This window comes from Mytilus edulis, chromosome 8 (assembly GCF_963676685.1).
Source record: "Mytilus edulis chromosome 8, xbMytEdul2.2, whole genome shotgun sequence".
Taxonomy (NCBI): domain Eukaryota; kingdom Metazoa; phylum Mollusca; class Bivalvia; order Mytilida; family Mytilidae; genus Mytilus; species Mytilus edulis.
Genome location: NC_092351.1, coordinates 86239980 through 86264450, shown reverse-complemented (window position 1 = coordinate 86264450; position 24471 = coordinate 86239980). Strand labels below are relative to the sequence as shown.

Genomic DNA, 24471 nt, shown 5'->3' with positions numbered 1-24471 from the left:
AAAGTTAAATGGCAAATTTATATTTAACATGGGTGACGAATTGACTAAATCAGGTGTCGATTTAACCAGGTGCTGATTTGTCCAGGTGCCGGTTTGACTAGAATTCTTTGACAAATGTTTGAAATTACCTGAGTTTCATTAGACCTTTGATAACAGTAACAAAAAGATTATTTACTTAATATTTTGTGGGAGAAGGGGGTTCAGACTATGTGGTATCAGGTCTGTTCGCGCCCAATACACTTTCGCACCCTACACGTTCGCACCTCGCACGTTCGCACCCAAGGTCTGTTTGCACTCTACTCATTCGCGCCCAATTTTAATTCAAATTCAAGTTGAATAATTGGAAAATCATGATTGTTGTTTTAAATTGCTTTGGTGTAAATACTGAATGTATTTATAGCTTGGTATGAGTAAAACATTGAAGATTTTTAAGGAAAAACACAAAAGATAATTGTTTTTAACAGCTTGGTCCCTTTGATCTAAAACAACGAAACAATAAAATATAGGAACCAAAATATAGCAATCCACTATTATACCCAAAACATGATAAAATCTATTCAACACACAGAAAAAACCATAGTCAGAATCTCACTTCATTTTGAAAGAAGTCAATGAAACAAAGTTATAGCAATACACTAACAAAACATGATTAAGAGTTATTCAACACAAAATAAAACGTTGACAAAATACCACTTTAGTTAGAAAGGATTATTATAATTTTTAACAATACGCTATCTAAAACATGATTAAGATTTATTCAACACAAAAAGAAATGCTGTCTCACTTTATTTTGAGACAATGACAACAATTATACTTATAAGAAAACACTTGCTTACAGAGTTATTAAACACAAAACCAATTAAGATTGGGTGCGAACATGTAGGGTGTGAAAGTGAAAGGGGCGAACGGACCCGGATTCAGACTATGTACCAGTGAGAAATATACAAGCCTTTCTACGGTATTTATTTGTACAATTCAGGTAGTCTTGACCTATTCATTTGTCTTAAAAAACAGCCAGTTGTCACCTTCACTTCACACAAACACACACACACATATACGAATATCAATTATATGCTTACGAGACATGTTGCATTGTTAAACTAATTAAGGTATGTGAAAATCAAGACTTGCATAAAAACTATCCCAATATTAGAGACAGTGACGTCATTTTTCTTCAGAGCTTTCAGCTCTTTGATTAAATATTGCTGAAAAATTTAAAGTGTTTGCATTATGTTAATTGAATGTATATATATTTTTTATGCATTTGATAATTATATTTATAATACACATTTTAGAGGTATATATATGTCATGTATGTATGCATCAATGGTTGGAAAAAACAGTAAAAGTGCTTTATTAGCTTGCTTCTACGCTAACAGTCAAACAATATGACTAAAGTAACACAATATGCATTCAGATATATATATATGTCAATTCAGATTATTTTATATCGAGCGAAACTTATTAAGCGTAAGTTAATAACACTATTCCATGCATTAATTAATCAATTGGGATATTAGAAAATTGAGATTGATTAGTGCTATAATGTCTTTTTTCAGAATTTAATGCAAGTTATAATTGATATAATATATATATATATATATATATATATATATATTTCTCTAATTCATCGCAAATTTATCCCTTTCTGCTCCCATTAAATAAAAAAATTTAATCAATGTGTGGTTCTGTTGATATTGGATCATCATTGATTAAAATCTGATTATGATCGCTGTCAAATTTTCTTGCTTTCCTATGAATTTCCTATTGTGACAGCCTGAAAAAATACGACCATGTCTGATGACCTCACATAGAAATAACACATCTTTTTGTAGATCATTCATGAAGAAGAAATAGATTTGCTATAACAACAAAAAAAAAAAGATAAAAAAATCCATAATTTACAGATATTGATGCCTGAAACCATTAATCAGATTTATTTTTTTCAAGCATGTTAAATTGCACAAGTTCAAAGGTCATCATGTGTTGTTTTTTTTTAAACAAACCAGGGAAAAACAAGAGTTTTAAACGTATTATGTACCTAAAGACAGTCCATGTATAAAGGAGGTTGTTTTTCTAGGAATAAATTGCATGTTTTTTTACAGGAATGAATTCCAAGAGATCCTTGAGAAACAGAATGGATACAGTTTTCCATGTACACCTATTCCTAATAATGATTCTCAAAACAGGTCTACATCAAGGGCAACAACTCCATCTGGATATGGTAAGCAGATAGTCATCTTATCCATGCTTTTAAGTCATTGCTGTTTATTTATTTATTTATTCTTTATCATGTGAATGATCTTTATAATCAAAAGAAAATTAAGGTGCATACAAAAGAAATAGAAATTAAGGTAGATACCCAAGCGAAGGTATATATTGAAAGCTTTTTAGGGTTCACATGTACAGTTAATGTGATAAAAAAAATTGCTTAATATCACATTTTCATAGCGCCTTCCGTAGGCACCATGCATTTTTTAATTGAACAGTCCTTAGTATTTCTTCTTTCTCTTTTCTTTCTCTTGAAATACATAGTTTGTAGCTTGTAATGCTGTTTATTTAATAATCAAATTAGTGTTTAAAGAATCTATTTACTCTTCATTATACTGGACCATTTAGCACAACTGAAGGTGGTATGGGTGTCTTTCGCCATCTTGGATTGTAAAAAACAGAGAATCTAAGGTCCAGATTTTCAATCAAATTAGCAAAATTAAACGCAGGAATGCAGATAACTAATGTGAATTTGCATTCAAAAGAACAAATTTACAAGATTATAACTTATAAATATTAATATTTTTTAAAGTATAAATTGTTTTTTGCTTGATTTATAATGTTTTTAAATTGGCATTTTAAGGGGAGATAACTCTGAAATATTGCATTTTCTGAAGGAATCTACATGGAATTTTGTTATTTTGTATCTTATCCAGAAAAAAATGACCTGTGACCTTGATATTCTCAAAACATTGTCTAAAAACAATCTTCTCGTAATTAGGGCCCCGCCTTTAGGCGGGTCGCCCTACAGTGATCAGTCTGTCCGTCCGTCCGTCCGAATCCAGAGAACCATTATGATTTCATACTTTATACTTTACATGTTTATTAACCACCACCAGAGGGCGTGTCATGATGTATGTACAACTTCCTAGGTCAAAGGCGGGTCACCCTATAGTGATCAGTCTGTCCGTCCGTCCGTAACACTTTAACTTTGTGTCCGCTCCATATCTAGAGAACCATTATGATTTCATACTTTATACTTTACATGTTTATTAACCACCACCAGAGGGTGTGTCATGATGTATGTACAACTTCCTAGGTCAAAGGTCAAGGTAAAAAAACTTTGGTTTCAGTTGACAACCCTGTGTCCTGTGGTGAAGATCGTGTCCGCTCTATATCTTGAGAACCGTTATGATTTCAAAGTTTATACTTGACATGTATATGAACCAACACCAGAGGGTGTGTCATAATTTATGAACGACTGCCTAGGGCAAAGTTAAAGGTCAAAAACTTTGGTTTCGGTTGACAACCCCATGTCCTATGGTAAAGATCTTGTCCGCTCTATATCTTGAGAACTGTTATCATTTCAAAGTTTATACTTGACATGTATATAAACCAACACCAAAGGGTGTGTCATAATTTATTTACAACTTCCTAGGTCAAAGGTCAAGGTCAAAAACTTTGATTTCAGTTGACAAACCCATGTCCTATGGTAAAGATACAATTTTTTAATGCACATTATTCACAGCGGGGCCCACAGAGATGGCTCCCATCTCAATGATATCTAGTTTATTTTACAATTCAATCATTTAGTTTAGCATCTAATCACATAATTGTGTTTTTTCCTGTCTTATCCATAAAAAAAGGTGTCATTTTGTCACAACATGTAGCTTAAAAAATATGCAGTGACCTATCATTTTTGTCGAGCCTGCAACTTTTGTTGCAGAAAGCTCGACATAGGGATAGTGATCCGGCGGCGGCGGTGTTAGCTAACTTCTTAAAAGCTTTATATTTTAGAAGGTGGAAGACCTGGATGCTTCATACTTTGTATATAGATGCCTCATGTTACTAGTTTCCGTCAGTCACATGTCCAATGTCCTTGACCTCATTTTCATGGTTCAGTGACCACTTGAAAAAAAAAGTTCAAATTTTTTGTAATGTTGAATTCTCTCTTATTATAAGTAATAGGATAACTATATTTGATATGTGCGTACCTTGCAAGGTTCTCATGTCTGTCAGATAGTTTTCACTTGACCTCGACCTCATTTCATGGATCAGTGAACAAGGTTAAGTTTTGGTGGTCAAGTCCATATCTCAGATACTATAAGCAATAGGGCTAGTATATTCAGTGTATGGAAGGACTGTAAGGTGTACATGTCCAACTGGCAGGTGTCATCTGACCTTGACCTCATTTTCATGGTTCGGTGGTTATAGTTAAATTTTTGTGTTTTGGTCTGTTTTTCTCATACTATATGCAATAGGTCTACTATATTTGTTGTATGGAACGATTGTAAGGTGTACATGTCTAGCGGGCAGATGTCATGTGACCTTGACCTCATTTTCATGGTTCAGTGGTCAAAGTTAAATTTTTGTGTTTTGGTCTGTTTTTCTCATACTATATGCAATAGGTCTACTATATTTGTTGTATGGAATGATTGTAAGGTGTACATGTCTAAGGGCAGAATTCATGTGACCTTGACCTCATTTTCATGGTTCAGTGGTCAAAGTTAAGTTTTTGAGTTTTGGTCTTTTTATCTAATACTATATGCCATAGGTCAACTATATTTGGTGTATGGAAACATTTTATGATCTTTATGTCAGTCACACAGGTTTTATTTGACCGTGACCTCATTTTCACGGTTCATTGCACAGTGTTAAGTTTTGTGTTTTGGTCTATTTATCTTAAACTATAAGTAATAGGTCAACTATATATATTGTATAGAAGCATTGTTAGCTGTACATGTCTGCCTGGCATGGTTCATCTGACCTTGATCTCATTTTCAAGGTTCATTGGTCTATGTTAAGTTATCTTGGTTAATGTGAAGTTTATGTGACAGTTGTTATAAAGCTTAGCTTTATACTTTACTTTATACTTAGGACTATCAACATAATATCAATGATTAGTATAGAAGGCGAGACATTTCAGCGTGTGCACTCTTGTTATTATATATATTTGAACATATATCAATGAATACTAGGTTTTGGCAAAGTATGAAAAAATTCTATCATTTTTTCATTTAGAATCCCATATCACCTTAAGGGGAAATAACTCTTCATAGAAATGAATATATCCAACTTCAGTCAAAAACATAAATATTGACTATTATTTTTTTTTCTTCTGGTAAACCATGTGGCATATAACACCTACATTAAATATTTGATCATTTCAGGCACAGATACTCATAGAAAATCCCCTAATGTGGACCAAGACAGTTCACTCAGTGATGGCAAAAATAGTCCCAGAGAAATCTCAGGTTCCAGTTCTAGTCCCAGATATTCTTCACAGGTAATAGATCAGCCAGGTTTTACTGTAAAATAGAATTATTTTATGACAATATCAGCCATGTTTTGTATTACTACAATGTCCAATAGAGATACATGTATAATAATATTTCACATGTTACCTGGAAACTACTATAAACTTAATGAAGTTTTTTCTTCAAGCAAAGTTGTCCTTAGGTTGATTAGGCTATTCTTTTAAGAAAGTTCGCTGCTCAGTTTCAGAATAAAAAACTTTCCATAACACTAGAATATATTGATATGGTATTATTTGAGGAATAAAAAAAGCAAAAAAAATAAAGGGGTCAATGTGCTTGTTTTTGAGATATTAGCCATAGGAATTTTGACGGGAAAATTTTCTCTCTTGATTTTCGAGTTGTCAGGATTTGATTTTATTTATGTTTTTAGGATTTCATGTTTTTAAGCCCAGAATTTCAGGATCAGGACCCCTCCGACCCCTCGCTTTTTTAAAACATTGTAACATTTTTATATGTAGATAAATGGTAGTAGCAGTAGTGAGGAACATATGAAATGTAATGGGGTTCCAAAAAGGACACATAGTGATCCACAATATCGCATAATGATCCCAAGTATGGCCTCAACTCCACAAGTCAAAGGTTTGTATTAATATGATATAATGTGCAGTCAAGGAAAAGAAGTTCCTTCATAATATGTTTCAAATAAAAGAAATCTTACAGTATGTGTTCCTTACGGAATAAAGAGTATGTAACATTTGTTCCAACAGGAACAGACATTATGACATTGTTTATAACAAAGTTTCAAGTGGAACTATTGTTTGGCGGAACAAATATACTTTTGACAGTACATTTTTATACGTTGCAAAAATTGAAATTTTTTGGTCGTATATTGGTATCACGTTGTTTATAATTAGATAAAGGCAACAGTAGTATACCTCTGTTCGAAACTATAAATCAATACAAAAAAAACAAATCCGGGTTACAAACTAAAACTAAGGGAAACGCATTAAATATAAGAGGAGAACAACGACACAACACCAAAACGCAACACACAGAAACAAACTAAGCATTAGACAAAATCCTATGAGAATAACAAATACAACATCAAAACTAAATACATGAATTTGGGATAGAAAAGTATCGTGACACATCTTATAGTAATGTGAATTCACACTCGAATATAAGAAAAAACAAACGACACAAAAGAAACACAACGTTAAAATGCATCACACATAGAAACAAACTATAATATAACAATGGCCATATTCATGACTTGGTACATACCACAGGAATTGTCAGTAAAACATACAGATTTTGAGGCCTTGTATTCATATTTGATAGACATAAGATTTTTATTAAACTACATGCATAAAGAAATGTTTCTACACATAAAAATGACTGCTCTAGCACAAATTTTGCTGGAATTCTATACAAAATGGGCCCATACTTCATATTTGCATCAAAAATTTCAGGGTAATATGAAAAAACTACTTGAATTATAAAGGGCAAGAAATTCTTACAAATACTGTTATAGATTGTAATGTAATGGTATACATTCTAATTTCTTTTATTTTTTAACTTTAGCTGCAACAATCCTAATTTTCGCCAGTGATATATGTACATAAGTTGAAAAACAAATGGTTGCAAAGATGTAGAACTTAAATCCCCAATGATACATTACACATGTACACATAAAAAGGAGTAGGTCCGGTAAGGCCTGATTTCGGCCTCAATTTTCAACTTCATCTAACGAAAGATTTTAGACACTTTTTAAACACGTAAGTGTCTATTTCAATTGATTCAATTAGTTTATGGGAAATATTTTAACTGATTATGTTATTAAAAACGCTCCGATTCAAGCTTTACTATGAAAAATCTATCAAATATTCCAAAAATCGTCACTTTTCAGATGATTTTTGTCAAAAATAAAAGTGGCCGCATTCGTGTTCATCCTCAACCTTTATATATATTATGCATTATCATCAAATACAACTTACATTTCAATATTATGGATGAACACGAATGCGGCCACTTTCATTTAAGACGGAAACAGTCTAAAATTTAACTAAAATGATCAAATTGTGAAGATTTCAGTAACTTAACACGACTTAATGATGCTAGTACTCGAAATATGTGCATTGTATTGTCAAAAACAGCCCATATTTATGTAGCAGAAGCATTCTACTTTTCAATAAACATCTTAACGATTACATATATTCACAATTTTCTAAAACTGCTATATTTTGGGGCCAAAAAGGGGTCTTACTGAACCTACTCCTTACCAGATAGCGAAAAATTTTCGTAGTAATGTAGGCCAGAAAAGGATAGCTTGAAATAAAATACTGTAAAAGCTTAAATTTTCGTGGAGGATTAAACTTCATTTATTTCATGAAAAAAATAAATCCACTAATTAAAACAAAATTAAATCTAAATATGATGTCAGTTACATTTACTGGAAACCATGAAATTAAATCCCCATGACATCTATAAAGAAACAAACCCTCGAAATTTGAACCTCATGAAAATTAATGTTTCTACAGTATATGAAAAACAATATAGATACTAAATTTTCTTTTTTTTTTCTTTGTCAAAGGTTCTGTAGGTTCCAGACCAAGAGATAGTTTATGCTCTGTATCATCCATGTTACCCCCAGAGGATATATCTCCTGTCCCTGGGGTCAGACCCTTGCACGGGTTATCAAACAGCAACGCATCATCAGTTTTCACTCACCAGAGTCATAGCCGATTACCAAAGTCTAAAGACATGTCCCAATCACGCAAACTGTCCCTAGATCCACATGTACGATTAAAGATAGACAAATTGGAAGTTGTGAGTATTATTTAGCATGTTTAGATGATGTGCATATTGATGATGTATCTAAAAAGAAATACACCCAACGTTTTATTGGATTATTCCAGTTGATTATTATATATATTGATGTTTAGGGCTACTAGTATTCAAGGAAAAAATGTAAAAGGAATTTTCCCCGACTATGCAAGGCCAGTTTTAGAGCCAATCAAGGTGGTTAAACACTTCCATCTTCAGGGGAATTGAACATTTTTTCTATTTTTATACCCCCAGCCCTTTACCCTTAATATTAACTTTCATATTGGAGGTTGTAGTAATTAAATAAAACAATGATAAATAATGATCATACTTCTAAAAAAGCTTTCACCATGATATAGAATTTTGTGCTGCTGTTGTGTGAAGTCAATATCAATCAATCAATCAATCAATCTAAAAGCGTGAAAAATATAAGTTTTTTAGGGTTTTCCAGTTGATTATAAATGTATTGATGTGAATACAAGCCTGTGTAAAGGGGGTAGGGGATAGACAAAATCATATTTATTCCCACCTCTTTGTAGCAGGGGAAAAGCGTAAAGAAACTATGTAAAAAGTAGGAGAAGATGATTTATGGTAGTTCAACAATTTGTATGCCCCATTGTAATGCCCCATTTATGGGCATTATGTTTTCTGGTCTGTGTCCATTCGTCCATGTGTCCATCCATTCTTCTGTCCCGCTTCAGGTTAAAGATTTTGGTCAAGGTAGATTTTGATGAAGTTGAAGTCCTATCAACTTGAAACTTTGTAAACATGTTCCTTATGATGTGATCTATCTAGTTTTAATGCCAAATGAGAGTTTTGACCCCAATCTCACGGTCCACTAAGCATAGAAAATGATAGTGCGAGTGGGGCATCCATGTACTATGGATACATTCTTGTTGGATGTAATATTACAATTATTCACAAGAAATGTTCTTGATATAGATATAGGAAGATGTATTGTGAGTGCCAATGAGACAACTCTCCATCCAAATAAAAATTTATGAAAGTTACCATTATAGGTCAATGTACGGCCTTTAACATGGAGCCTTGGCTCACAACGAACTACAAGCTACAAAGGGCCCAAAAATTACTAGTGTAAAACCATTCAAACGGGAAAACCAATGGTCTAATCGGTATAAAAATTAAAAAAACGAGAAACGAGAGACACGTATAAATTACATAAACAAACGACAACTACTGTACATCAGATTCATGACTTAGAACAGGTGCAAACATTTGCAGCAGGATTAAACGTTTTAATGGATCCAAACCTTCTCCCTTTTTCTGAAACAATAGGATAACATCACAACATAGAAAAACACACAGTAAAATATCAATTGATATGTCTTTCACATATGAATAATATTTACTTCTAGGCATTGCAGTATCTTGGACTGGAACCTAATGCTGAACAACAGTCAATAATGAGAAACAGGCTTCATGTGGACTCATCTGGGACTGTCAACTACGGAGGTCTGTATACTGTGGATTCAATATTATTCCTTGGATACCATTTTTTTGTGAATTTCATGGGTACAGGTGAACCAGGATCGAAATGTTAAATGAATTGCAAATTTTCTATAGACTTTGTAAGTAGAGATTGCCAAAACCTGGAATTCAAATATTCACGAAAAATTCAAGTTTTCCTCAATTCACGGAAAATTGATACCAATCAAAATAAATGAATTCACAATATGTCATTGCCGTGCAAGAATTCAATATAGTTCATAGGGTTCTCATTTTCATGGATTCATGCACTTGAAGGTTGGCTAAAAAATTAAGAGTTCAACAAAATCGAATTTAAAAAATGATTGTATGCAGAAGTTTTAAAAATAGGAATTAAATTTGGATGGAAATATATATTTTTTTTTAATTTTCTAAAATTAGTACCGATGTCCATTAATTACTGTGGATTCATCTTTTTAAAAGAAATACAAGCTAACAGAAAAGAAGTGATATAAAATAAAAAAGTTATAGAGTCTAGAAAGAAAAGAAAATTATGGTTGTTGGGAATATATAGATATATAACTTCTATTTTTGCACTTAACTAGGTGTATTAACACTGAGAGTCAACCCCTATAGTTCAGTGTGAATGTTCTATTGACATGAATATGTGATGAGAAAAAATCACCGGAAATAAAATCTTGACCTTAACAATACAGTGAGAATGATCTTTTCAATGAGTTTTTGCAGATGACCAAATCTAATAATTGAAAAATAGAATTACCACCTTGGTTTAAAGTGTGAATAATCTTGTTAAGGAATTTGTAGTTATATTTTGGTATTTAAATGAAAATAAGACCTCCTTGGTATTAATATGAATGAAAATTCGAAGTCACTCCTTGGTATTGTAAAGTGTGAAAGATTCGTTCTATATCACGGGAATAAACAACCAAAAGTAGGAAAAATCAATGTTTGAGAAATCTCAATAAAATGATGACCTATTTAGCAATGCTATTGTGGTAAACTTATGGAATAACCGTTTCACAAATGATATCGGATATGTTCCTTACGTCGTAACAACAATCCCCTTCCCTTTCATGAATGTGACCTACCGAACCGGATTTGTTATCACATAAGCAACACGACGGGTGCCACATGTGGAGCAGGATCTGCTTACCCTTCCGGAGCACCTGAGATCACCCCTAGATTTTTAGTGGGGTTCGTGTCGTTTATTCTTTAGTTTTCTATGTTGTGTCGTGTGTGCTGTTGTTTGTTTGTCCTTTTCATTTTTAACCATGGCGTTGTCAGTTTGTTTTAGATTTATGAGTTTGACTGTCCCTTTGGTATCTTTCGTCCCTCTCTTTTAAAAGAAAAAAAGAGAAATAAAAATCCCTATAAAAGCACTAAGGTTATGTTTGCAGACTGGCCAGCTTTATAATTTTTACAGTTAGGTTACAGTCGATATGAATATATAAATATATATTTTTGCCCTGAAAAAGTATCATAATAAATAAAAATAAGCGAGAGAAATTGTGTCAGACATCAGTTTGTAAATGGTTTAAAAACTTTTCATTTTAGATTTTGTTGTAATTGCCAAAGAAGTATTCCGTCATGAGTTAGAAGAGCGGAACATTACAACAGGGGCTATGTTATTTGCTGCCAGTGATCTGACTGATTTAGTTGATCCACCCCCATTCAGACCAGAGGTATACACAATATAAATACCATCTATTTTTTTTTAGAATAGATGATAGATGATGAATCCAGTAAAAAAAAGTTTAAATTAGAGTAACGATGCATGCAATGTCAACAAAAAAATCAACTTTTAAAAATTACAGACCAAAGCTCAGTCTATCTATTGGATTACTAATGTCAATCTTAACTGCAATTCTTGAGGAAACGTTTATACTAACAAAGCAAGCACGCCTACACAACCTCTTGACTAAAGCATTAAGAAAAGCTCTTACAAATGTATTAGAATATATGTCACAGGCAACGGTGAACCTAATAAGATGCATATATAGTAAGATTAGACTTTTGTCAAACTGTTTGAAGAAAAAAAATCAATTACTCAAGTTATATATGCCTACAGAACCTCTTAACTACAAGCATTAAGAAAAGCTCTAATTAGAATATGTCACAGGCAACGGTGAACCATTTCTAACAAGATGCATAGTAAAATTAAACTTTTGTCAAACTGTTTGAAGAAAAAAAATCAATTACTCAATTATTATACGCCCGTTTACGGGACGTATTATGGTATTCTGTTATTGGTCTTTTCGACTGTCTGTCCCTGGTCATCATGTCGGACATTAACTCAAAAAGGCTTTTACAAATTTGCATAAAACTTTGGTGAATTGTTTATATCTATTGACATGAGCTCCCTTTTGATTTTTATAAATTTTAGATTTAACGTTTCCAAGTTACAAGGTTTTATTCATAAAAAAAAGGGGGATTTTCCAGTTTTCAGACAATAACTCAAAAACTCTTCTAGCATTTCTCATGAAACTTTGGTGTTTATATCTATTGATGTAAGCTCCCTTTTGATTTTCATAAATTTCTAATATGACATTGAGAAGTAATTGAACTTTATTCTTTGAAAATATGATGTGCATATCATAGGCAGCTGTTTATTATCAAAGCTAAGTTAAACACTGATACAATTTGGATACTCCTCAGTACAAAAAGCTTGCTGAAGACTTGCATATTATTAGTGATTTGATTTTTTATGTCACTATAAAAATATTTATGAACTTTTTATCTAGATGAGTAACATAACGGACATTCCAGAGAAAGAGGATATTGAATCTCTTCGTCTTGAAAGGGATCAGTTAAGGGATGAAGTTCAAAGGTTAAAGGTAAGGTTGTGTATTTTAAGTACTCTGTTACCATGGTTACAACAGTCTCCAAATCTATAGAATGATAAGTTATTGGATATTACTTCTGAAAACATTTATTTCATATACAAAAGTAAAGTTCACTCAAGCTTGTACATAATCACACGATTGAAAAAAAACACACAAAAAATGCAGTGTAACGTAGTCACTAAGTTTGTATTTCCTTTTTATCACACCTTATATAAGAATCCTGGGTTTTGATTGGTTGAAAACCAGTGTATTTTTCACCAATTTACTGTTATCAAATGAATATCGTTCATTATACCCCCGCTTTAAAAAAGGGGGGTATACTGTTTTACCTCTGTCTGTCAGTCCGTCCGTCAGTCCGTTTGTCCGTCCATCAGTCCATCAGTCAGTCCGTCCCGTGAAACTTTCGTCACATTTTTCTCAGGAACTACACATCCACCCTTTCTGTAATTTGGTATCAACATTTATATATGTCAGCCATACCGTGTGATGCGTTTTCAGATTCATCACTTGACAACTTCCTGTTTACCGAACACTTGTCTGATTTTACACATGACAGCCAAGTTGAAAATTTTCGTCACATTTTTCTCAGGAACTACAATACAAGGATTTCTGAAATTTGGTTTCAGGATTTATATAAGTCAGCTATACCGTGTGATGCGTTTTCAGATTCATCACTCGACAACTTCCTGTTTACAGAACACTTGTATGATTTTACACATGATAGCCAAGTTGAAAATTTTCGTCACATTTTTCTCAGGAACTACAATACAAGGATTTCTGAAATTTGGTTTCAGGATTTATATAAGTCAGCTATACCGTGTGATGCGTTTTCAGATTCATCACTCGACAACTTCCTGTTTACCGAACACTTGTATGATTTTACACATGATAACCAAGTTAAAAATTTTCGTCATATTTTTCTCAGGAACTACAATACAAGGATTTCTGAAATTTGGTTTCAGGATTTATATAAGTCAGCTATACCGTGTGATGCGTTTTCAGATTCATCACTCGACAACTTCCTGTTTACCGAACACTTGTATGATTTTACACATGATAACCAAGTTAAAAATTTTCGTCATATTTTTCTCAGGAACTACAATACAAGGATTTCTGAAATTTGGTTTCAGGATTTTTATAAGTCAGCTATACCGTGTGATGCGTTTTCAGATTCATCACTCGACAACTTCCTGTTTACCGAACACTTGCATATTTTTACACTATTAATATTATCCACTTGCGGCGGGGGTATCATCAGTGAGCAGTAGCTCGCAGTTTCACTTGTTTTTTTAACACCGCCGGGGTATTTGCAAAAAGGATATGCCTTTTTTACCCTCTCTGCCATGGTATTTGCCAAAAAATACTCTATCCGACTGGACGCTTGTAACGCCACGATCATCAATGCGTTTTTGACATTTGGTGTAATTAAACAGATATAGCATGTTCTTGAGCGGTATTTGCGAAAAATACCAGTCTTCAGAATGAATTTCTCTCGCCTTACTGCTCGCAAAATTTAACATTCTCTCGACTGGTATTTTTCGCAAATACCCCTCCTTAACATGATATATCTGTTCAACATCCCATAAATAAAAATACATATTTGTAATTGAAAAATCCCATTGATACTTTTGCGATTTTTGAAAAATGGACAAAAATGCTAGATTAATTATTGCGATGTTAGGAAAATCTGCATACAGATATATATTTTTAAAATATATAAATGCGAGTTCTTATTATTGCAATAGTAAGTCACATTATTTGCATTGATAACAACCTCACAATACATTCTGAATTAACAGTTTTTAAAATTAATTGCTACTTAGTGAAATCAAAATTGAAAAAAGTTCATTGACATCACATTATAAGTTTTCCTTTAATAACAACCTATCAATTTGGTAAAATTTTAAAGGCAAAGTTATAAGTATCAAATTTTAACGGCAAATTATAAGTGTCCAGAACTAATGGATTATCATTAAGTTAGTTGTTCAGTAGTTGAGGAAGAATCTAATAAAATCCGTAATTTTTGTACATTTCAGAATGCTTTAAGTGAAAAAGACCACTACCAAACAGTTGCTGAGGGAGAGTTGGCCAGAATTAAAAAGGTGAATACGGTTAACTCTCGTTGTCTCGAACTCGGTTGACTAGAAATTTCGGATGAGTCGAAGTTTTCACATGGTCCCAAACTTTATTCCATACAAAAGTATGTAATTCGAATCTGATGAGTCGAAATTGGATGAGTCGAAATTTCGGTTGAGTCGAACTAAATTTACGGTCCCAAGGTTAAAAAAAGCATTCTAAATTACTTTTTTTTATTTCGAGCTAATACACATATGTCAAAACATGACCTCCGGGATTCAAATGGATTGAAGAGTTAATCTGACAATACACGTGTAATTAAATTTCCTGTCTGTCCACTGTATTGATTTATGACATGCTATTTCCATAAGTGTTTACCTAAAATTATCTTTTATGGAATTTTTATTTATATAAATAATTAGTGATACTTTGTTAATGTTCATGAAAAAGTATTTAAAATGTTTACAAAACAATTAATTTGTGATTTACACTAATGAGCTTGGGTGTGTATAAAGTGAGGATTATGGCTTCTGTTGATGATCACATATAAACTACTCAAACAGTGTCTTTAATCTTGTTATATTTTCTTTTGAAAAGAAATAGTGAGATAAAACAAAATCAAAATTTTCTTAAATCTCTTGTATCCGAGAATAAACAATTTTGTCATCTATAACCAACCTGAATAACGAAACTATCGATTGAAAATTACTCTCTTGGAAAAGCCATAGGATTTTTTTTTAATTGAAACAATTGAATAAGTAAAAATAATGTCATTATAATAATAAAAGACTGTGACATACAAATACATCAATCTGATACTAGAATATCGACCCCCTTGCCATATTCACCTGGATTTATTTCAGCTTTACCAAGCTAAGCAAGAGTTGTGTCCCTTAGATTGTCTAACTTCCGGTGTTCGTTTGAGTCGAACTACGTTTATATCGAAATATTTCTTTGGTCCGGCTGACTTCGACATAACGAGAATTGACTGTATATTCATTCATACTTCCTCGCATATTGTTTATTTAATAGAATTTTTTCAATATAGTTTCATCTAAGTTTAAGAGTTTATCTACTCAGCATCAAAGCCTAATGAGCAAAATGATGTGACTCTTGATTTTTACCTCACCTGGCCCCAAGGGCCAAGTGAGCTTTTCTAATCACTTGGGGGTCCATCGTCCGTCGGCGTCCATTGTCGTTAACTTTTACAAAAAAATTCTCATGAAACTACTGGGCCAAATTTAACCATACTTGTCCACAATCATCATTGGGGTATCTAGTTTAAAAATTGTGTCCGGTGCCCCGCCAAACCAACCAAGATGGCCGCCATGGCTGAAAATAGAACATAGGGGTAAAATGTATATTTTGGCTTATAACTCTGAAACCAAAGCATTTAGAGCAAATCTGACAAGGGTAAAATTGAAATTTAAATTTGCAGATTTTTCTATAGGCTTTTTATTCAGAGATTGGCAACCATAAAATAAAATAACCACAGTCCGACTGTTTAAGTATTTTCAAAAAGTATGCATACGGTCCAAATACTCATATGGTCTGTAACATATAAATTTGTGGTTCATCAGTTCTCAAGAAACCCATGAAAATAAAAATATTTAAGATTTAAATCTGCCCTGAAATTTTCAGATGAATCAGACAACCGGTTGTAGGGTTGCTGCCCCTGAATTGGTAATTTTTAGGATTTTTTTCCCGTTTACGGTTATTATCTTGAATTTTGTTATAGATAGAGGAAAACTGTAAACAGCAATAATGTTCAGCAAAGTAAGATCTACAAATAGGTCAAACATTACCAAAATGGTCAGTTGACCCCTTAACGAGTTATTGCCCTTTATATTTTTTTTTGTACCCATTTTTTTGTAAATTTTTTGGTCGTATATTGGTATCACGTTGGCGTCGTCGTCTTCGTCGTCGTCGGAAGACATTTGGTTTTCGCACAATAACTTTAGTATAAGTAAATAGAAATCTATGAAATTTTAACACAAGGTTTATGACCATAAAAGGAAGGTTAAGATTGATTTTAGAAGTTTTGGTCCCAACAGTTTAGGAATTAGGGGCCAAAAAGGGCCAAAATAAGCATTATTCTTGGTTTTCGCACAATAACTTTAGTATAAGTAATTAGAAATCAATAAAATTTAAACACAAGGTTTATGACCACAAAAGGAAAGTTGGGATTGATTTTGGGAGTTGAGGTCCCAACAGTTTAGGAATAAGGGGCAAATAAGCATTTTTCTTGGTTTTCCATTTTGGTGGTTATTTTATTTCATGGTTGCCAATCTCTGCATAAAAAGCCTATAAAAAAATCTGCAATTCCTTGAACAGTTTAAGTCATATGAAACCTCAAATTAAAAAAAATGACGCATTTTATAACAAATATTACTCATACAGTCTGACCGTTTGAGTATTTTCAAAAAGTATGCATACAGTCCAAATACTCATACGGTAACATATACACGATATACATGCATGGGTTCAAGAATTGGATAAACATAATTTTTCACCAGTCACTCGTTTCATATGACTTTAAATTTGTGGTTCATCAGTTCTCAAGAAACCCACGAAAATTGGTATCCAACGAATAATAATGAAACCATACAGTATGTAATATTTGATAGCATCTAACACCACTTCCTGAGGTTATAATTTCTACAGTGAATGTGCATGTTGTCCGTGTTGGGAATAAGTCAGGTGTTTGGTAAGCAACAAGTTGGTATTGATAGGAATGTGGCAAGTTTCCTTTGTACAGTTTGACATTATTTATTTTTTATTTCCAGAGAGCTATAGGAGCAGTTGATGAAACCAGGTCACTCAGAGACAAAGTACAGCTAGCTGAACAGGCTCAGAGGGCTGCAAGAAGTATGGAACAAGATTATGAGGAAGTCGTCCAGTTATTGGAGAAAGAAATTGCAAAACTTAAGCAACAGTTACGATTTCAAGGGGTAAGTTTAAATTTATTAATGCGTAGCTTCCATGGTACATGTATACACTACACATATTTTAATCATTAATAGTGTTAAATAAATTTATCATTCTTAAAGCAGTTTTGACCTGTTGAACAAATTTTTATTACAAAACAATGATTCAGTTATGAATACATGCTGTAGCAGAGAGGGCATTAATGAGTCCAAGTACAACTGTACCTTCAAAAATTGGTTTCTGTTCTCTAATTTTAGTTTGCCTCAATCAAATGTTAGGATGCTTATACATCATGCTTATTAATATAAAACATACACCAAGTTCCAATGTTGGTGGCACCACTTTTAAAGTCCTCTAGATATATCCCTTTGTTACGCTACATGTATATGCAGGAGGGAGCATCATCTGTGTCCCATGGACACATCTCTGTTTATTTTATAAAGGATTTAATGCCAAATTGTATTGGCAACTGCAAGAAAATAACTCAACAAAATTCAATCAAGGCATATTTTACTATCAAACATGAAATTATGTATCTGCTATTTTGATAATTAATTTGAATAGATATAGGAAGATGTGGTGTGAGTGCCAATGAGACAACTCTCCATCCAAATAACAATTTATAAAAGTAAACCATTATAGGTCAATGTACAGCCTTCAACACAGAGCCTTGGCTCACACCGAACAACAAGCTATAAAGGGCCCCAAAATTACTAGTGTAAAACCATTCAAATGGGAAAACCAACAGTCTAATCTATATAAAAAAACAGAAATGAGAAACACGTATAAAGTACATAAACAAACGACAACTACTGTACATCAGTTCAGTTTTTTCCCACAAAATTCATGAGAATCCGTGCTACAGAAGATAATAATCTACAGTTTATGTAACCTTACACACCTTTGATTATTTTCTGTAAAAGAGAATTGTAAATATTTTGACAGGAAGTTAATCCAGCTACACAGCAAAAGATAGCGGTGTTGACTTGTCAGCTGAGAAAGTCAGAAGCAGGCAGGAAGACGTATGAAGTGGCTACAGAAAAGTTGTTACAGTTTGCAGAGGTTAATTTTTGTGATATTCATGTATTCCAGTATTTGAAGACATAATTTTATTATTTCCAAACCTAAATACTAGGGATTATCTCCCTTTGTTAAATAACTTCTGTTTTTGTATTGGATAAAGATGATGAATGAGAATACAGATTCAATCATATTTCTAATATAAATTGTTTGTTTGTTTATAGCCTAAATTAAGTTCAATTGAGAAATCTTGTATTTAAGGAAGAATAGGGTATTATAAAGAGTCAGGAATGAGAAAAGAGGAACATAAAACCTAGCAAAAACGTTTCTGCTTTGAAATTGCAAAATTTGATCTATGCTCAAATGAAACATTTTAACAGTATATTGTTTGCTGTTGAGTTAGTAGCCTGCATTTAATTATAATGTTTTTGTCTCTCCATCTGGCTGTCTGTCTGTCTGTCTGTCCATCAGTCCTGTTCTTGTCATTGCTAAAACTCAAAACCACACAACATGATTTTATGAAACCTGTTTAGATAATAAGGACATTCTATGTAGATGTGCATATCGACAGGAAAGTATGATTCAATTTTTGTTTCTAGGAGTTGCGCCCCTTTGAACTTATATGCCCCAATATACTACTGCAAAATTTGTCATGGCAACTCTCTGAAACCACACAAAAGAATTTCATGAAACTTTTTTAAGTAATTAAGGACATACTATGTATATTATGATTCAATTTTTTTTTCCCTACAATAATTTTATTTGTCAAGTGACAATGTGCGGACATGGGGTATGTGAGAACACTCACTAAAGTTTTTTAATTTAGAATAGCTTTTTTTCATGGGAATATGAAAACTTAAAGATACTTTTTTACAGTAATTTGTTTGGTGTGGCATTTAATTTAATTATTCATTTTTTGGCAGAATGTACATGAAATAATGACAGGAGGCAGTAATGTGTTATCTATTAGGTACGTAAAAAGTACAACAATTCTATGGAAATTGTATGATATAAAAAAGAAGATGTGGTATGATTGCCAAGGAGACAACTGTCCACAAGAGACCAAACTGACACAGACATTAACAACTATAGTTCACCATACAGCCTTCAACAATGAGCACAGCCCATACCGCATAGTCAGCTATAAAAAGCCCCGATATGACAATGTAAAACAATTCAAATGAGAAAAATAATGGCCTTATTTATATAAAAAATGAACAAAACACAAATATGTAACAAATAAACAAACGACAACCACTGAATTACAGGCTCCTGACTTGGGATAGGCACATACATATCTTGTTTTCACAGAACCACTGGTATGTTTCTGTGCCTGCAGTTTTTTAACCACTCACACATGGTTTTGGTAGAGGAATCAGACCAAAGACAATTTGAAAACAACTTGGACCACTTTAAAAGACAATTCTGACCATTAAAAAACTAGTTTGGTCCATATAGTAACACTTTTTAATTAGTTTTAAAGGTTTGAAATGTTTTTCAAACTGTCAAGAAGTGTAATTTAAAAAGTATTTTAAGAAGTGTATTTAAAAATTGTCAAAGTTTATTTTGAATAAGCCCAAGTTGTCTTGGTCTGACTTGTCTTTTGTCTGAGTTGTCATGTATTCTTGGTGGAATTTGTAATTACCTGTTTTCATGGATTATGGAAAACTCTTTAGTTTTGTGGAAAATTGATTTTCTGGATTTGCCAAAATATGTATACATGTCTTTAGAAAATATAAACTTAATTGAAGTTAAAGTATACACACGAAATCCAGGAAACTTGTTATCTAATCAATAATAAATTCACAATAAAATTGAGAATGGAAATGGGGAATGTGTCAAAGAGGCAACAACCCGACCAAATAAAAAACAACAGCAGAGGGTCACCAACAGGTCTTCAATGTAGCGAGAAATTCCCGCACCCGGAGGCGTCCTTCAGCTGGCCCCTGAACAAATATATACTAGTCCAGTGATAATGAACGCCATACTAATTTCCAAATTGTACACAAGAAACTAAAATTAAAATAATACAAGACTAACAAAGGCCAGAGGCTCCTGACTTGGGACAGGCGCAAAAATGCGACAGGGTTAAACATGTTTGTGAGATCTCAACCCTCCCCCTATACCTCTAACCAATGCAGAAAAGTAAACGCATAACAATACGCACATTAAAATTCAGTTCAAGAGAAATCCGAGTCTGATGTCAGAAGATGTAACCAAAGAAAATAAACAAAATGACAATAATACATAAATAACAACAGACTACTAGCAGTTAACTGACATGCCAGCTCCAGACTTCAACTAAACTGACTGAAAGATTATGATTTCATCATATGAACATCAGGCACAATCCTTCCCGTTAGGGGTTTAGTATCATACCATCATAACATATATGAGAAGAACATAACCCGTGTCATGCCAACAACTGTTTTTAGAATAAATGTGTTTAGTTCCGATGCAAAGACCTTATCAATGACTCAATATTAACGCCAAAATATGCAATCTTTAATGACTTGACAACAGTATCGTAATTATATCCCTTCTTAATAAGTCTATTCAAAGGTTTTGTAAGTTTCTGAGGTGAATACTGACACCTTTGTGCTTTATAAAGATGTATACATGTCTTTAGAAAATATAAACTTAATTGAAGTTAAAGTATACACACGAAATCCAGGAAACTTGTTATCTAATCAATAATAAATTCACAATGAATACTACTAAGCAAATCAATGTAACAGCTAAATATAAAATGAAACAAAACAGCTTATGATATTTAAATTTTACAATATCCTTTCATGATAGATAAATATAAGGATATTATCAATATATGTATTTTATCAATTTGTAGACAGCAAGGTGAAGTCGCTAGAGGAAACAAACCACCTGCTTATCTAAGTAAACATAAAAAGTTATCACCAAAGACAATAGCTGCTGAAGCCAAAGAAGTTGTATGTGCTGTCAGATCTATTATTGAAGCTGAACGTAAGTAAAGCACAAATACACATAAATCCTTTATAAAAAGATATCTAAATTATCTCATTAAATATACAAAGCTTTATAATTTGTTTTGCTGATTACTTTTTATCTACATACAACTCATCGGAGGCGCTCAAATTAAAACAGTTTGAAGATTGAATCAAATATAAAAGTTATGGCGCATTAAAAAAATTCTGAATAGGTGTGGCAAATACTTGTACAACTAAGACAGTTTTTACCTGGAAATAGTAAAACCCTAGTGTTTCGAATACTTAGTAGTTCAGCATTTTGTATACAATTAATTAACATAAAGTTAACATGGCCATATTAAAAAAACATCAAAGTTTAATGTGCACTAATTTACAAAAGGCATCAACTCTGTGTTTCAGCTTTACCGTATGGTTGGGAAGAAGCCTATACTGCTGATGGTATGAAGTATTACCTAAAGTAAGTACAAGTGGTAATTTGTCATTTCAGAAAATTTAGGATTAAGGATAATTTCATTGTTTACACCCCAAAAATGAAAACTATGACACATCATTGGTTGAATTACTATTGTTTAGATTGTTGTAAGCCAATCACAATGTTTTGGAATCTAGTGTATTGTGGGTAATTAAATTGTTTGTATCTTAAAATTAGAATTAAATTCACATTATTTAGGCCATTGTGATATGTGTTAGCCAATTTCAATGTTTTGATGTTGATTGTATTGGACTTTCTAAAGGATTTTGTAACATTTTTATTCGTACCCCAAAATTAAAATTACGTTATGTCATTGGTTGAATTACTATTGTTTAAGCCAATCACAAGGTTTTGATGTATTGTTGTGAACATATTACCCAGAACGCATTAGATCCTATGTGAGTTCTTCCGTCAGTTCTGTTTAATGATGAGGTTGTTAATAATGAAGTTGAATAAAGTTGTTGTAACAACAATTTTGAAACTTAGAACACATGTTTTTTATGATGTGAGAGGGTCCTTTGTGGTCGAGTGGTCTAAGTAGTTACTACTGTTTCCACTAACCACTGAGGTTGTGAGTTTGAACCCCGCTCGTGCAGGTGTACTCGACTCCAACCTTAATTGATTAGGATTGTCAGTTTTCCTCTTGAAGGTCGATGGTTTTCTCCGGCTTCCTCCACCAATAAAAACTGGCTGCCACAAAATAGCCTAAATGTGGTTCTGAAAAGTGTTGTTAATACACCAAAAATCAATCAATCTTATATGATGTGAACTTTTAAAGTCATATGCTAAGTTGAGGGTTGGAACCTGAATACACTATCACTGAACATAGAAATATGATGTGTGGGTAATAAATACATTTTCTGGTTAAAGTTTTTGGTAAAGGTAATTTAGCCTGAAGTTTTGGTCATGTGAATGTTAAAAGTCAGTACAATTTGTAAGTTTTAAAATTTAAAACTCAGTACAGTTAGTTGTGAAATTTAAAACTCGTTACAATTGTTTGTTGTGAGACTGAGGGGAACTTTTCTATAATTATGTGAATAACTACCATTTTGATTATGATTTTGATGGCTGAACTGATTATCAACATAAGATAGTACGAGCACAGCATAGTGTTGTATGGACAGATATTCTTGTTAACATTTAATATCTAGTAATTTTTCCTCTGACGATTGCTTTCTTATTGTATTATTTACAGCAATTTTCTGTACGGGAGTACTGTGGATTGATTTATATTGGTGGGTTCCAATTTTTGTGGATTGAGGAAAACTTGTTTTTTTCGTGGATATTTTGATTTCGTGGTTTTGCTAAAGGTCTGCACATAAAGTTATAGAGAATTGGTAATTCGTTGAACACTAAGTTTCGTGGAAAAGCTATACCCACGAAATCCAAGGAAATTGGTATAATAATGAATCCACAGTATTCAAAAAGTAAAATCACAAAAATACTGAACTCCAAGGAAAAAATGGAAATTCCCTAATCAAAAGGCAAAATCAAAGGATAAAACACATCAAACGAATGGACAACAACCTTAATATTCCTGACTTGGTACAGGCATTTTCAAATGTAAAATTTAGTTTAAAACTGTTTATTTATTTTTCAGCCATTCAACACAGATTACGACCTGGTCTCATCCTAGATCTGGTGTACAGCAATTTGCTACCATACAAGTAAATAAGAACAAAGATGAACAAACAGAACTAAAGCATACAGCATCATGATGATAGACATTTATAATGTATGCTGACTCGTGTGTTTCAGGCATCGATGGAATTTGGTTGCTAGCAATTGTTTTGAATTCCAAATATTGTGAATTTTAAGATTAAAATATCTTTTAGATGTATAGAGGGATAAGTTAGACATATATGTGTACTACCTGCTAGATAATATATCTTCACATGTAAGGAATCTTAACGATTTGAATAATTTATGTGGAATATTATAATTTTGAATAAGTTGGGTTTTTTTTCAGTCTGCACCATTAGCCACTAGTCCAATGCCACAGATTAGAAAAAAACTTTTTAGGACCAGGTAGTTGTTTCAAAATTTGTTCAGACGCTTTAGAAAAATATCAGAATATTGGGGAAAAAATTGGTGCAAACTGTATTTTAATATTGATAAAATAAATTGTATGGTTCCCCTCTTAACGTTGTATCTGGTTATTTTAGAAAAAAAAATGAAATTCCTAATTATTGTGTACAGTGAACTGACATTTATTGTGATTATATCTGTTTTTTAATGTCTAGATAGTGCGATATAAAATAATATCAATTGACTACTTTGGCATAGTTTTGACCTCTTTTTTGGGGAGTTCATAGGACACATCAAATTTAAAATAAGAATAATGGAAACACTAAATTTGAAATAAGAATGTAGAAAAAGTCAGATTTAATATAAATACAGGAAAA

General features: G+C 32.6%; 1 protein-coding gene across 2 annotated transcripts in view; it reads left to right on the top strand.

The window, feature by feature from the left end:
• Nucleotides 1–24471, top strand: part of LOC139486514 (syntaxin-binding protein 4-like) — a 46238-nt gene extending 21767 nt beyond the window's left edge. For both annotated transcript variants that reach the window (XM_071271423.1, XM_071271422.1), the window contains exons 7-20: nucleotides 2106–2224; nucleotides 5382–5497; nucleotides 5987–6107; nucleotides 8062–8297; nucleotides 9671–9767; nucleotides 11316–11443; nucleotides 12503–12595; nucleotides 14641–14706; nucleotides 17467–17631; nucleotides 18554–18670; nucleotides 19552–19598; nucleotides 21477–21610; nucleotides 21994–22051; nucleotides 23667–24471. In XM_071271423.1, coding sequence (XP_071127524.1) covers nucleotides 2106–2224; nucleotides 5382–5497; nucleotides 5987–6107; nucleotides 8062–8297; nucleotides 9671–9767; nucleotides 11316–11443; nucleotides 12503–12595; nucleotides 14641–14706; nucleotides 17467–17631; nucleotides 18554–18670; nucleotides 19552–19598; nucleotides 21477–21610; nucleotides 21994–22051; nucleotides 23667–23784 — 1615 coding nt within the window. In that variant the 3' untranslated portion in view covers nucleotides 23785–24471. The remainder of the gene's footprint in view (nucleotides 1–2105; nucleotides 2225–5381; nucleotides 5498–5986; nucleotides 6108–8061; nucleotides 8298–9670; nucleotides 9768–11315; nucleotides 11444–12502; nucleotides 12596–14640; nucleotides 14707–17466; nucleotides 17632–18553; nucleotides 18671–19551; nucleotides 19599–21476; nucleotides 21611–21993; nucleotides 22052–23666) is intronic.